Consider the following 14315-nt stretch of genomic DNA (forward strand, 5'->3'; position numbering starts at 1 on the left):
TACAGGCCAATACCACCAAAATGGTTTTATTTTTGTCACTGACAACAAGCACAACACTGCAATTGTATCATTATTTTGTTTAGTTTCTTAAATATTACTTAAGTGTGCATTAAAAATATATGTTTACATTTTTAAAATGTGACACATTAAAGAAGTCCTCTGTAAACACGATCCCTTCACAATGTATTTTCCTGCTTTGTTTCATACATAAATAACTTAATCTACAAAGTCATAAATAATACTATCAACTCTTATGGTCTGGAAGTATATACAAATTTTGGAGTTTGACAAAAGTATTATTTATGATTTTATAAATAACACATAGTATTTGTAGTGTTTATTATCAATCAAATGACTTTTTACAAATTCCTACTGTCTCCTCAACCAGTTTCACCAGTAACAGACCTTCCAAGTTTACTTGGTAAAGATGCCAGACATTTAAAAAGTCAAAATGGTCAAAATTCTAGATTAAAAAAAAAAATAGCAGAGAAGGTTGCTATTTAAGTATTACTAAATCTTAATAAAACCTCTTCAGCTTGTATGAAAAACAAAAAATGCTACTAAAGAGTGAATGCTTGTACAATCATCTAAATGGTACCCAACAAAATCTAAAATTTAAGAAATAATAACATCAGATTAAATCCATATTAGTTTTGCAAAAAAAAACTCCACTGAGATTCTGTTACAGGAACAGAATCAATACTATTCTACATTTTCTAAAATTTGTTTTTGAATCTTCACTTGATGAGTTAAAATTTTAAGGGCAAAAATAATGACAAACAAAAACCCATACTTAAGATTCCTAATACTGAACATTTGATTGTTTAGTTTTGTTTAATGACTGCAAATCCTTATTTCTTCAAAAAATAGCAAATATCTTTTGAAACACATCACCCATCTAATAATTTATTAAATAACCATTCAAGATTTATTAGGTAAGCACTAAAATTACTTTTATGTAATAAAAGTAACCAGGAATTTTGCATGTTTGCTATGTTTCATTTTACAAATTATTTTTTTAGTCCTCTATAGGGTATAAAACTTTAAGAAAACATTCTCAACTAACATTCTCATTAGATGTAAATGACTCAAATTACAAATAATACTAACCTAAGCATTGTCATTACTTTTAAAATCCAAGTTTCTCAAAGTTTAATTTTTTACTCAATACAAAAATGACCTGGTTCACACTATTAGCTGCCCAACAAACTGTTTAAAAAACTAAAAATTCTTTGTTAAGGAGCAGATTACAAGAAATGTTTTCCATGCTCTTATTTTAAAAAACAAGATTCTGATATAATAATGAATCTAAATCAAAATTCACGAATGGTGGCTGAAATCCTGTCAGCTTTCAGCCCAATACAATATAAATCCACAGTTATAATGCATAAACAATTCAAAATTAAAGTTTATAATGGAAATGTCAACAAGCCATAACTACTACACATTACTACTGATGGGTTCTACTATACTTCAACCAGGCACAGCAGATGTGCATATCTGATAGACAGACTGCTTAGAAAATTAAAGCCATCAGAGCTATAAATAAGGAATATATAAATATGAACATAGCAATGCCAAAGCATTAGAGCCATTAAAAAAAGTGAATAAGATGTGATGTAAACACATCTGATAGTTCTCTCTGTAAGTCACTTTCCACTGATTTATAAAGCTATGGTTTTATAATTCTTTTAAAAAGGAAAATTTTTCTACACTGCTGCATGCAGTAATTTCATTGTACATTCTCAACTACAATGCCATCTTCAAATCCTCTCGCACAGCTTGACATATCTCATCAGAATTTCTCCAGAAAGTCAGCTTGTCATATTTTCAGCAGCCTAGAACAAGAAAGTAAGATTCATTACAATAAAACCATGCAAAAAGAGGCATCATGAAGATAAATTTGTCAATACTGCACTGTCATTAACAAACAACTATTCCCCATATAACAGAACCACTTTTATCATGGTAATGCAGTGCTTTTCATGTTTTGCTATACATCAGGACTACCTTTTGAATGTACAGTTAACAGTCCACAGGCTAACAGTGGAATAAAATAATGGTTAAAAGCATATAAAACATAATGCTACTTGAAACATTAACCTATGGCAGACCTGTTCCCACAGACTTCATTAGTTTGTCTGTTTCTGTATGTTTCATTTTAGTAAAAGGGATTAAGAATGAAAAAGACCTTTCATGCTACAAGGCGGAGAGAATAAGAGCAAAAGATGAATAATGAACATCTTATCTAATCCTGTCTCATCTACACCCTAACTACTATTCTTTCCTAGGTGATTCTGAAAAAATTCCAAGATATCATATCATCAATAAATGCTTTGATATGTTATTTCTAGAGACTTAAACAAATCACCATACTATTATGCTACCTAAAAAATTTCTTAATATCAATACAAAAAGATATAATTTTAAATAAGTTTAAGTTTAGAAATACGTATTAGTCTTTTAATTCATTTACCTTTCTAACTCCTTTTTATAAGACCTACTTACACAGGGACACATCACAGATTTACACTAAAGTATTAGTATTTTACTAACAGTCCAGGACATCTGTAAGAGAAAGGGCAAGGCTTAGTCCACAGGACTCCACCATAATGGTATAACTTAAGACAATGGGGTACTAAAATAGAAGATACAGGAAAGTAGGTTGTGCTCAGAACTGCTCAAATTAAAATATGTAGATGATGCTTACACATAAATCCTAGCACTACGGAGATAATATAAAAATTCAATGTCAATAAAGAATCACTAATAAAATGCACTTAATTAACAGTCCTATTTATGCTGTGGGAGATGCGCATAAGGAGATGCTCATTACTGCTGTTGAGTAACTTATGTAATTAGGGAGATACATAGCTAGCTACTTTTACTATAAATGACTTAGACCACATCAATATACAAATCTGTGAAAGTAAAAAGCAAAAAAATTAACAAAAAAGTTACTATTTTCTACACAGTCAACTAAAGAGGAAAAGAAAAAAGTAATGTCTGAGACTAACAGTTTTTTGCAACATTTCAAGATACCCTTGATTTGTTATTCTACATATTCCAAAAAAGAGACAATAAATACCATACAGTGAAATTCTAAATACCAGGAATTCTAGATAAAAATAGAACACAGCAGGAACAATTTCTCTTTACCTTAATTTTAAAACCAAAAGAAATTAACAAAAAAAAAAAAAAAAGAGAGAGAGAGAGAGAGAAGTTCATGAGCAGCAATCACACAAGGCAAGGAGAAGAACCTTATGGGTGTAAAGCCAATAAAAGGGTGGTCAAGGAAAGGCAGATGTGGCTCAGCGTAGCTCTAAATCCACCTGCTCCCCAAGTCTGTCCCAAATGGCAATAACAGAGAACAGACTTTAATCCAGGGAGAAGCAAACTGATGAGTTATTCTTTTTCAATTCACTGAAATCACGTATAACACTTTTACTTTTAAAATAGCATGATACTATCTGGAATGATGTTCACCAAACATTATTGCAGGTTATCTCTTTGGTAATCTTGAGTGATTTTTTTTTATTTTTTGTATTTTCTGAATTAAATATCTTAAAATTATAAGGATGCATTACTTTCATAAAAATTATACAGATTATGTAAATTACTTCCAAAAAAAAAAAAAGTTCTAATAAACACTTGTTCGCTAGAAACTCCCTAGTTGTTGCTGTTGTTATTTTTCACTCTGTTGCCCAGGCTAGAATGCAGTGGCACAATCAAAGCTTACTGCAGCCTCAAATGCCTGAGCTCAGGCCATCCTGAATAACCAGAACTACAGGTGTGTACCACCATATCCAGCTAATTAAAATAAATGTTTTGTAGAGACGGAGTCTTGCCATGTTGCCCAAGGCAGTCTTAAACTCCTGGCTTCAAGTGATCCTTCTGCTTTGGCCTCCCAAAGTGCTGGTATTACAGGTGTGCGCTAGCACGCCTAGCTGAAACACCCTGGTTTTATTGAGATGTTGCTATACTGTTTCTAGATCATAGGAGAAATGCATTTTAAGAGGCTTCGTGTATATAAGAGACAGATTTTCCATTCAAATAGTCAACACTTTCTGATTCTGTGTATCTTAATTACTGATTTTTACCTCCCACATCTCATTATGGCCTACTGGATGCAGAATAACCAGTATGCTAAAAGCTGAAAAAGCTGTGTTAAATTGGCATTTCTGAACTGCCTATCCTAATATCTCAGCTTATATTTTGCGTAAGAAAATGCTATGCCAAAGCACTTGTCAGTCACCTGCCTCAGATAGGTTTGACTCTGTTTCTCTTACACGCACTCAAACTGTAGTACAAAACAAAAGTATCTTCCTATTATATTAATTCCCTTTCAAACTCAAGCACAGTAAAACAAAAACTCTTACAGTTGTGGCAGATGTGTACTAAATAATTCCTTCCCTCAAAAATTTCAGAAATACACTGATAAAATACTATAATACTCTTTTTTATTTTTATTAAAAGAGTTATTAGATAATATTAAGTCAGGGAATGTGCCCATGCTAAAGCCCAATGACTGTTTTGTTTCTAACAACTTCATCTTTTCCTAAACTGCTGGCTCAGGTATTCTTGAGATTTTACTGGAGGAGAAAACTTAGTAGTTAAGTAAACAGCTCTGAAGTCAGAGAGCCCAAGTTCAAATCTCAAGTCAATCACTAACTGTAAAGCTCTTGAGGTAAGTAAATTAGTCACCATAAGCTGCAGTTTCCTTAGCAGTAAACTACTAATAGTAGCATAGGATGAGTATCCCTTGTCGGAAATGCTTGGGACCAGAACTGTTTCTGATTTCAGATGTCCTGAAATTTTGGAAAATTTGCATTAAAGTTGTCCCTCGGTATCCATGGTGAATTATTAGTTTCAGGACTTCCCATGTCACCCACCTCATAGACTAAAGTCTGCAGATGCTCAAATGCTTTATATAAAAGGGCATAGTATTTGCATATAACCCACACGTATACTCCCATATACTTTACATCATCTCTGGATTCGTTGTGATACCTAATACAATGTAAACGCTATGTAAATAGTTGTTATCCTGTATTGTTTAGGGAGTCATGACAAGAAAAAAAGTCTGTACATTTTTAGTACAGACACAACCATCTTTCCCCTTGTTCCCCAAATACTTTTGATCCACAGCTGGTTGAATCCATGGATACAGAACCCACAAATATAAGAGGACTGACTGTACTTGTTGACTGAGCATCCCTAATTAGAAAATCTGAAATGCTCCAATAAGGATTTCCTATGAGTGTCATGTTGGTACTCAAAGTATGTCAGATTTTGGAGCATGTTGGATTTTCAGATTACGAATGCTCAAACTGTAGTAGTTATCACTGTTGTAATGATAGAGATAATGCCAGTAAAGCCTGTAGAACATACGGTCTAGCATGAGAAAAGTATTCATATAAATATTAGCTATTCTTGTTATTCAGTTATTTTTCTTTCTGCCATATGAAAGCCATAGGTTTGAGTTAAAAAAGAAACTTCTGTATCTAAATAGGGGACACGTGCTGATAGCCAAGATAATGGGTAAAAGGCCTAGACAGCATTTCAGAGATCTAAGAGGCAGCCCTTCTCATGACAGGCCCCGAGGCCTAGTATCAGGACCTAGAGCAAAGGTCATGCATGTTATGCTTTAGCAAAGAACTTGGCTGCATTGTGTCCATGTCCTAGGGTTCTGTGGAAGTTTGGACTTGAGAGTGATTTAGAGTATCTGGTGGAAGAAATTTCTAAGCAGCAAAGTGTTCAATATGTCCCATGGCTGCTTCTGACAGCATATGCTCAGATGCATGAGCAAAAAAATAACCTAAGGCTGGAACTTATACTTAAAGGGGAAGCGGAGCATAAAAGTTTAGAAAATGTGCAACCTGTCCATGTGGTAGAAAAGAAAAACCCATTTCCAGGAGAATTCAAGGGGGTTGCAAAGTAACCACTTGCTAGAGAAATTTCTGAATCTAAATAGGAGACAAGTGCTGATAGCCAAGATAATGGGTAAAAGGCCTAGACAACATTTCTGAGACCTAAGAGGCAGCCCTTCCCATTACAGGCCCTGAGACCTAGGATAGAATGGTTTTATGGACCAGGCTCAGGGCCCCGCAGCCCTCCACAGCCTTGGGACATTGCTCCTTGCATCCCAGACACTCCAGCTCCAGCCATGACTCAAAGTGGCCCAGGTATAGCTCAGGACTCTGCTTCAGAGGATCCAAGCCATAAGCCCTGGTGACTTCCATGTGGTGTCAAGCCTGTGGGTGCACAGAGTACAAGGGCTGAGGCTTGGCAGCCTCCACCTAGATTTCAGAGGATGTATGGAAAAGCCTGGGTATCTAAGCATAAGTCTGCCTCAGGGGTGGAGCCCTCATGGAGAACCTCTACTAGGGTAGTGCAGAGGGGAAATATGGAGTTGGAGCCCCCAAACGAAGTCCTCACTGGGGCATTGCCTAACGGAGCTGTGAGAAGAGGGCCACCATCCTCCAACCCCAGAATGGTAGATCCACTGACAGCTTGTACCCTGAGCCATGAAAAGCTGTAGGCACTCAACAATGCCAGCCCATCAGAGCAGTTGCGGGGGCTTAACCTTGTAAAGCTACAGGGGCAGAGCTTCTTAAGGCCTTGGGAGCACACCCCTCCCACCAGTGTGTCCTGCATGTGAGACACAGAGTCAAAGGAGATTGTTTTGGAGCTTTAAGATTTAATGACTGCCCTGCTGGGTTTGGAACTTGTTTGGGGCCTGTAGCTTCTTTCATTTGGCTGATTTCCACCGCTTTGGGGATGGAAATGTTTACCCAATGTCTATAATCCCATTGTATCTTGGAAGTAAATAACTTGTTTTAGATTTTATAGGCTCATAGGTGGAAGGGACTTGCCTTGTCTCAGAACTTTGGACTTTTGAGTTATTGTTGGAATGAGTTAAGACTTTGGGGGACTGTTGGGAAGGCATGATTGTATGTTGCAATGTGAGAAGAACACATGAGATCTGGGAAGGGCCAGCGAGGGAATGATAGTTTGGATGTGCGTCCCCACCCAAATTTCACTTTGAAATGTAATCCCCAATGTTGGAGGTGGGGCATGGTGGGAGTTGACTGATTCATGGGGGCAGATCCCTCATGAATGGTTTAGCACCATTCGCTTGGTGTTGTACTCACTATAGTGAGGGAATTCTTAAGAGTTCTGATTACATAAAACTGTGTGGCACCTCACTCTCTCGCTCCTGCTTTTGCAACGAGACGTGCCTTCTCCCCCTTTGCCTTCCATAATGATTGTAACCTTCCTAAGGCCTCCCCAGAAGCAGATGCCACTATGCTTTCTATGCAGCCTGTAAAACCATGAGCCAATTAAATTTCTTTTCTTTACAAATTATCTGGTCTCAGGTTTGTTTATTTATTTATTTATTTTAAGACGAAGTCTTCCTACGTCGCCCAGGATGGAGTGCAGTGGCGTGAATCTCGGCTCACTGCCACCTCCACCTCTTGGGTTCAAGTGATTCTCTTGCCTCAGCTTTCTGAGCAGCTAGGATTACAGGTGCCTGCCATAATGCCTGGTTAATTTTTATATCTTTAGTAGAGATGGGTTTCACTATGCTGGCCAGGCTGGTCTTAAACTCCTGACCTCAAGTGCTCTGCCCAATTCAGCCTCCCAAAGTACTGGGTGTCAAGCCTGTACTGGCTTGAGCTACCAAGCCCAGCAGGTATTTCTTTATATCAATTCAAGAATGGACTAACACAGAGTCTACCATAAAAGTGAGGATAGTAGTTACTAGAGGGGAGAGCAAGAGGGAAAGGTTAGTGATTGGGGAGGGGGCAGAAGGGGGATTATCTGGTGCTGGCAGTGATGGTTGCATAGATATTCTCTATATGATACATTTTAGCTCTATAAATGTGGTTTACCCTTTTTAGTTAGATTCAATAATCAAGAGATTTTAAAAAGCACAAAAACAAACCTAAAGAACTCATTGGAAAATAATCAGAAAGATATGTAAACTGCATGTTTTAAATAGTTGTTTTCTTAAAGGTAAGAAAAAAGAGAAGTCACTTTGTATCAGGTATCAGAAGGTTTTGTTTGTTTGTTTTCCCCTCCATTGACTGTCTTTTCTGTGAGCCCAAGTTTTGGACAAGTTTTAAGATGAACTAACTTAAAGTTTCAGTATTCAAAGTGAGTTAGTGCTAAATAAAAAGGGAAATAAAATCACAAGCTTTTAAATCAGAAAGTCTGTGCAAGAGAGAATAGGATATGTTTTTAGTTGCCAATCTGAGCAATTAAAAGGTAGTTAATTTGAATTTGAAGAAAGGTGGCCCTCTGGGAGCCTGGTGGCAGCAGCAGCCCCCTGGTCCCTGAGGCACTCTTGGAGTCACTTCTTCCTTTTCTTGAAGGATAACACATGGGCTCACAGCTGAGCAGCTCTATCAGCCACTGTCCTGTCTGAGGAATCCCAGTAACCTGACAGCCTTCTTTCACTTCATCCTGTCCAAGCTGGTAGTGTTTGTGCTGAGATGGCTGACTGGCTCTATCACATACCTAATCTCTTCACAAAAGTCTAGCCACACTCTTAGCCCTGTCTCCAGAACATGTTATTCAGAGAGGCTGAGAATTTTCTAAATTCTCAAATGCTAGTTCCTTTTCTCTTAGCAGGTCCTTACTCAATTGCTCATTTGTGTCACATTATTAAGCAACAAAAAGAAATCAGGCTACACCTTCCACAATTTGCTTGGAAATTTCCTCAAAGAAATATCCAAGTTCATTTTTACATATTCTATTTTCCTTCCAACAGTAGAACACAATTCAGTCACATTTTGTCACTTTCTTTTTTTTGAGATGGAGTTTCGCTCTTGTTGCCCAGGTTGGAGTGCAATGTTGCAATCTTGGCTCACCGCAACCTCTGCCTCCCGGGTTCAAGTGATTCTCCTGCTTCGGCCACCCAAGTAGCTGGGATTACAGGCATGTGCCACCACAACTGGCTAATTTTGTATTTTTAGTAGAGATGGAGTTTCATTATATTGGTCAGGCTGGTTTTGAACTTCTGACATCAGGTGATCCACCCACCCTGGCCTCCCATAGTGCTGGGATTACAGGCGTAAGCCACTGTGCCTGGCCCATTCTGTCACTTTCTAACAAAGATCACCTTTCTTTTAGTGTCCAATAAATGTTCCCCATTTCCATCTGCGTCTTCACTAAAAGTGCTTTTAACATTTATATTTCTAGCAACATTCTGATCCTAATGTTAGTCTCAAAAAAGCCCTGAAGCTTTCCCTATAGCTCTCTTCTCTTCTTTCTGAGACCTCACCAGAATTGCCTGAACATTCCCAGTTCTACAAACAGTTCCTCTTCAAGGAAATCTAGTCTTTTTCTATCAAGCACCTTAAAACTTTCCAGTCTCTATCCAATACCTAATTCCAAAGCCACATCCTCACTTTTAAGTATTTGTTATAGCAACACCCCACTTCCCAGTACCAAAATCTGTATCAGATTTCTGGGACCGCCATAACAAAGTAACCACATTAGGTGGGTTAAAACAACAAAAATCTATTTACAGTTTGAAGGCCAGAAATGCATACATATTATACATAATTAATCAAGGTATTAGCTGGGTCATGCTCTCTGACAGTTCTAGGGGAGTATCCTTCCTTGCCTCTTTCTAGCTTCTTGTGGCCACAGAAAATCTTTAACTTTCCTTGGCTATTTGTGTCCAAATTTCTCTTGTCTTATAAGGCTACCAATCATTGGGTTGGGATCTACCCTAATCCAGGATGACCTCATCTTAATTTGATTATATCTGCAAAGGCATTATTTCTAACTAAGGTCATATGCATTGGGACCAGGGGTTAGGACTTGAATATACCTCTTCTGGAGCAGGCACAATTTTACTCAACAAATAGCACAATTCTAAAAACAGAGACTTCTAGGAAAATGTAACATGGTCCATGGTAGTAGTAATTTCTTTTTTGAGATGGAGTCTTGCTCTGTCGCCCAGGCTGGAGTGCAGTGGCACCATCTCAGGTCACTGCAAGCTCCGCCTCCCAGGTTCATGCCATTCTCCTGCCTCAGCCTCCTGAGTAGCTGGGACTACAAGTGCCCACCACTATGCCCGCCTAACTTTTTTGTATTTTTAGTTGAGACGGGGTTTCACCATGTTAGCCAGGATGTTCTTGATCTCCTGACCTCGTGATCTGCCAGCCTCAGCCTCCCAAAGTGCTGGGATTACAGGCGTGCGCCACCATGCGCAGCCTGGTAGTAGTAATTTTTATGATATGAACATACACTATTAAGCTCCTGGTCTCCTGGTGGTGTTGGATGTTAGTTTAACCTTGTTTAGCCAGGATGTTTCCCATAACTTCATCATTAATCATTTTTCTAAATAAAAACATCTTTATTTAGAATGAACTAATAGGAATCTCCAACCTTTAGTGCTTCAGTAGCCTTGCGAAGCTCCTTAATAACCGACGATAAAGCTTCTGGGTTAATTCCTTGTTCACAAAGCCGTACACAAATAGACAGAGTTTCCATATCTAAGCCAGTATTCAAAATTCTTGAAATCTCAAGCAGAACTGAAAAAAGAAACAAAAAGAAACTTTTTAAAAAAGGCTTACATCATTTAAAAATATGCACATAGTACTTTCATTAATTTATATATCACTGCACAATACCAAGGAATTAGCATAGCATCCCAGATTTTGGAAATCTGCATGTAATACTTTCTTGCCTTTACTTAGTTTTAGAAACTTAAATATAAACTTACACTTCCCTTCACATAACTGCCTTTTACATTTTGGTATATATTCTGGCACTCATTTAATATCTAACACATATCCACCACACTTAGGATAATTCTGAACGCTTGCTTATTTTTTAGTATTCTTTTAAAATGCAGTTTAACTAGTTAGTTGCATATTGTGCCATTTTATGGAAACGCTACATTTAACTGCTCTGTTACTTTAAAAGTTAGGCTGCTGTCATGTTTCCCCCATTCAAATATTGATAAGAATCTGTACATACTAAATTTTATTTCATCAGGATACATTTCTAGAAGTACAACTGTTCAGTCAGTAATATACATATTTAATTTGCTGAATTGACGTACAATAGTCAAAAAAAGTAATGTACATATTTAAGGCTTTAAAAGCGTTTAGAAACTTTTATGACAATTTGACAGTGTAAATCATGTCTGTTGAATCTAATAATAAAAATGAAACTTTATATTTTTTTAAACTTCATTTGTATAGTACTACATTTTATTGTAGTTGATAGAACTCTTTGTCTTTTTTTTTTTTTTTTTTTTTTTTGAGACAGAGTCTCACTCTGTCGCCCAGGCTGGAGTGCAGCAGCTCACTGCAAGCTCCGCCTCCCCGGTTTATGCCATTCTCCTGCCTCAGCCTCCCGAGTAGCTGGGACTACAGGCGCCCGCCACCTCGCCCGGCTAGCTTTTGTATTTTTTAGTACAGACGGGGTTTCACCGTGTTAGTCAGGATGGTCTCGATCTCCTGACCTCGTGATCCACCCAACTCGGCCTCCCAAAGTGCTGGGATTACAGGCTTGAGCCACCGCGCCCGGCCGGAACTCTTTAACATGAGAAGCACAAACAGAGAAACTTGGTTTCCAAAGTGATTTTCTGAATCCCTTCCATTACAGGTTGTAAGTACACCGGTTCCACTGAATTTTGTTTTATGATTGCTTCCCAGAGAGTATTTAGAATATTTTAAGTCAACTGTCAACATATTATTTATTGTTTCCTATATCATTTCCCCTTGGCATTATGCTTAGAAAGTTATTCCTCATGCAAAGATTATATCCACCAGTATTCTCTTCCAGCACTTGAAAGTTTATTTCCCAATACCCCCCATAAGTATTTATCTCCCTGGAGTTTGGGTGGAAAATAGGATCTAACTTTTCCTCCCAGAAATGAGCCAGTTGCCCCAGTAAAATTTATTGAATGACCTAAGTTTTCCCTACCCAACTGAGATGCCACCTTTATCCATAGTAAATTCCCATATACCTACAAATTTGTTACATGTCTATCTTTTGTAAAGGCAACCATTTAATTACTAACTTTATATTGCATGTAGTAGGGTAAACATTCCATTGTCGTCTTTCATTTATATAAGCCCTTTTATTCTTTGGATGAACTTAAAATTTTTCATTAATTCTAAAAACAAATTCAAATTGGATTCTGATTAACTGTATAAAAACTACATATTATTTTGGGAAGAATGGACAAGTTATCAATATTTAGTCACCCATTAATTTAAGTCTAAGTCTTTCTGAAAATTCTTATAGTATTTATCATGTTCATGAGATAGGTCCCTCCCATTTTTTTCATATCAGATATTCACTTTCATCCCTAGAAGTTCAATTTGAATCGGGCGTAGTGGCTCACGTCTGTAATCCCAACACTTTGGGAGTCCAAGGTGGGCAGATCACCTGAGGTCGGGAGTTTGAGACCAGCCTGATCAACATGGAGAAACCCCGTCTCTACTAAAAATACAAAATTAGCCGGGCAAGGTGGTACATGTCTTTAATCCCAGCTACTTGGGAGACTGAGGCAGGAGACTTGCTTGAACCCGGAAAGTAAAGGCTGCGGTGAGCCGAGATCGCGCCATTGCACTCCAGCCTGGGCAACAAGAGCAACTCTGTCTCAAAAGAAAAACAAACAAAAAAGGTAGTTCAATTTGAGTGTTAAAAAAAAATGTCTTCCATGCGTCTGCTAAACTGTTTGGAGATATAGAATATGGTTCTGATGCCCTTGTCTGCTAATTCTAACATCTGTGTGATCAGGGGGATGTTTATTACAATTGACTGAATTTTTCACGTCATGGGTCACACTGTTCTGCCTTGCATACCTGGTAATCTTTGACTAGATGCCATGTACTCAGAATTTTACTTAGGTACAGGATATTTTTGTATTTCTATATTCTTGAGCTTTAGAATGAGATACCGTTATCTGGAAATGGTTTGATTCTTTCAGGTATTACTTCTTAGATCTGTTAGGCAGGACCAGAGCCCTGTTTAGCATAGGACTAATTATTCCCCTTACGACTGAGGTAAGAATTCTGAGTACTCTATCCAATGTCTCATGAATTACAAAGATTCCCATTCTGGCTGATAGTTACAGGTACTATCCTCAGCCCTATGTAAGCATGGTGCACTGTTCACTCCAGTCGTTCTAGATGGTTCCCTCCCAGTTTTCTGAGCACTTTCCTCACACATCTGCTAATCAGTGCTCTGAATACTTAAGGGGCACACTTCTACAGATCTCCAGCATTTTTTCTGTGCAGTTCTCCCCTCTCAGGTATTGTTATTCAAACTCTACCTGCCTTGGTCTCCTAGGTCTTCCAAACTCCTTCAGTCTTCTAAATTCACTTCAGTGTGTCCACTGGGTTCTGCCTGGGTTCTCCCTGCTATACTGAGGCCTGGAACTCTCTGAAGGCAGTGAGCTGGGGCAACCCAAGAAATCACTTTGCTTGTTTCCTGTCTCTAAGGGATCACTGTACTCTGATGCCTGATGTCCAGTGTCCTGAAAACCATTGTTCTGTATGCTTATGAGTTTTCTTGGTTGTTTCAAGCAGAAGCATAAATCTAATCTCTGTTACTCCATCTTGGCTGGAAGATGACAGCCCTTCCCATTTTCATTTCTTCAGTTCTTATATTCCAGTTTACTGATACTTTGCTCTTCAGCTGTATCCAGCTGGTTATTCACATTATCTGCTGAATTTATTTCAATACCTTTTAAGATTTCCAATTTCTCCCCATAATCACTTGTTTTATAACTATTATAGTGACTAATTTCACAGCTGTTGATCCTGCCTTCATCTATTTAAGGCTATATTCTTAAAACTGTATTTGAGATTGCTCTATTATCTCTATTTCTTGAAGTATAAGCAAGCAGCAAAAGATAGTGGTTAGGAGTGTGATCTCTAGAGCCAGACTACCTGTGTTCAAATTCTAGTTGTAGTATTTAGTAGGCAAGTTACTCTCTCTGTGCCTTATTTCACCATTCTCTAAAGTGAGGATAAGAGTACCCATTTTAAAGGATTAGTGTGAGAATTAAAGGATACACTGAGAATGGTATCCATTTGTTTTGCGGAAACTGCCTTGCAGTCCTTTGGAATGATGCTTGACATACGGTAGAGCTCAATAAAAGAGTTCCCTGTTACTACCACTTTCCCTCTTTTTCATTTTCCATGTTAGTTGCTCATGTTTTTCATCTACCTTACGTGCTTTGTCATTCTTGGCTGAAAACTCATCTTCCATAGATTTATTTTAGGTATCCTGGACTGGTGACACATTCTAAGATAGGAAGCTGTACCCTAGCCTTA

The 14315-nt window shown here is 37.8% G+C and overlaps 1 protein-coding gene across 1 annotated transcript in view; it reads right to left on the minus strand.

Annotated features, from left to right (window-relative positions):
- Positions 1-14315, minus strand: part of MZT1 (mitotic spindle organizing protein 1) — a 19671-nt gene continuing 5356 nt past the window's right edge. Inside the window, exons 2-3 of the mRNA XM_003913943.4 lie at positions 10405-10550; positions 1-1838 (exon numbers count right to left, since the gene is read on the minus strand). Of these exons, the coding sequence (XP_003913992.2) occupies positions 1815-1838; positions 10405-10550 (170 nt within the window). The 3' untranslated portion in view covers positions 1-1814. The remainder of the gene's footprint in view (positions 1839-10404; positions 10551-14315) is intronic.

The sequence above is a fragment of the Papio anubis genome, chromosome 15 (genome assembly GCF_008728515.1).
Source record: "Papio anubis isolate 15944 chromosome 15, Panubis1.0, whole genome shotgun sequence".
Classification (NCBI taxonomy): Eukaryota; Metazoa; Chordata; class Mammalia; order Primates; family Cercopithecidae; genus Papio; species Papio anubis.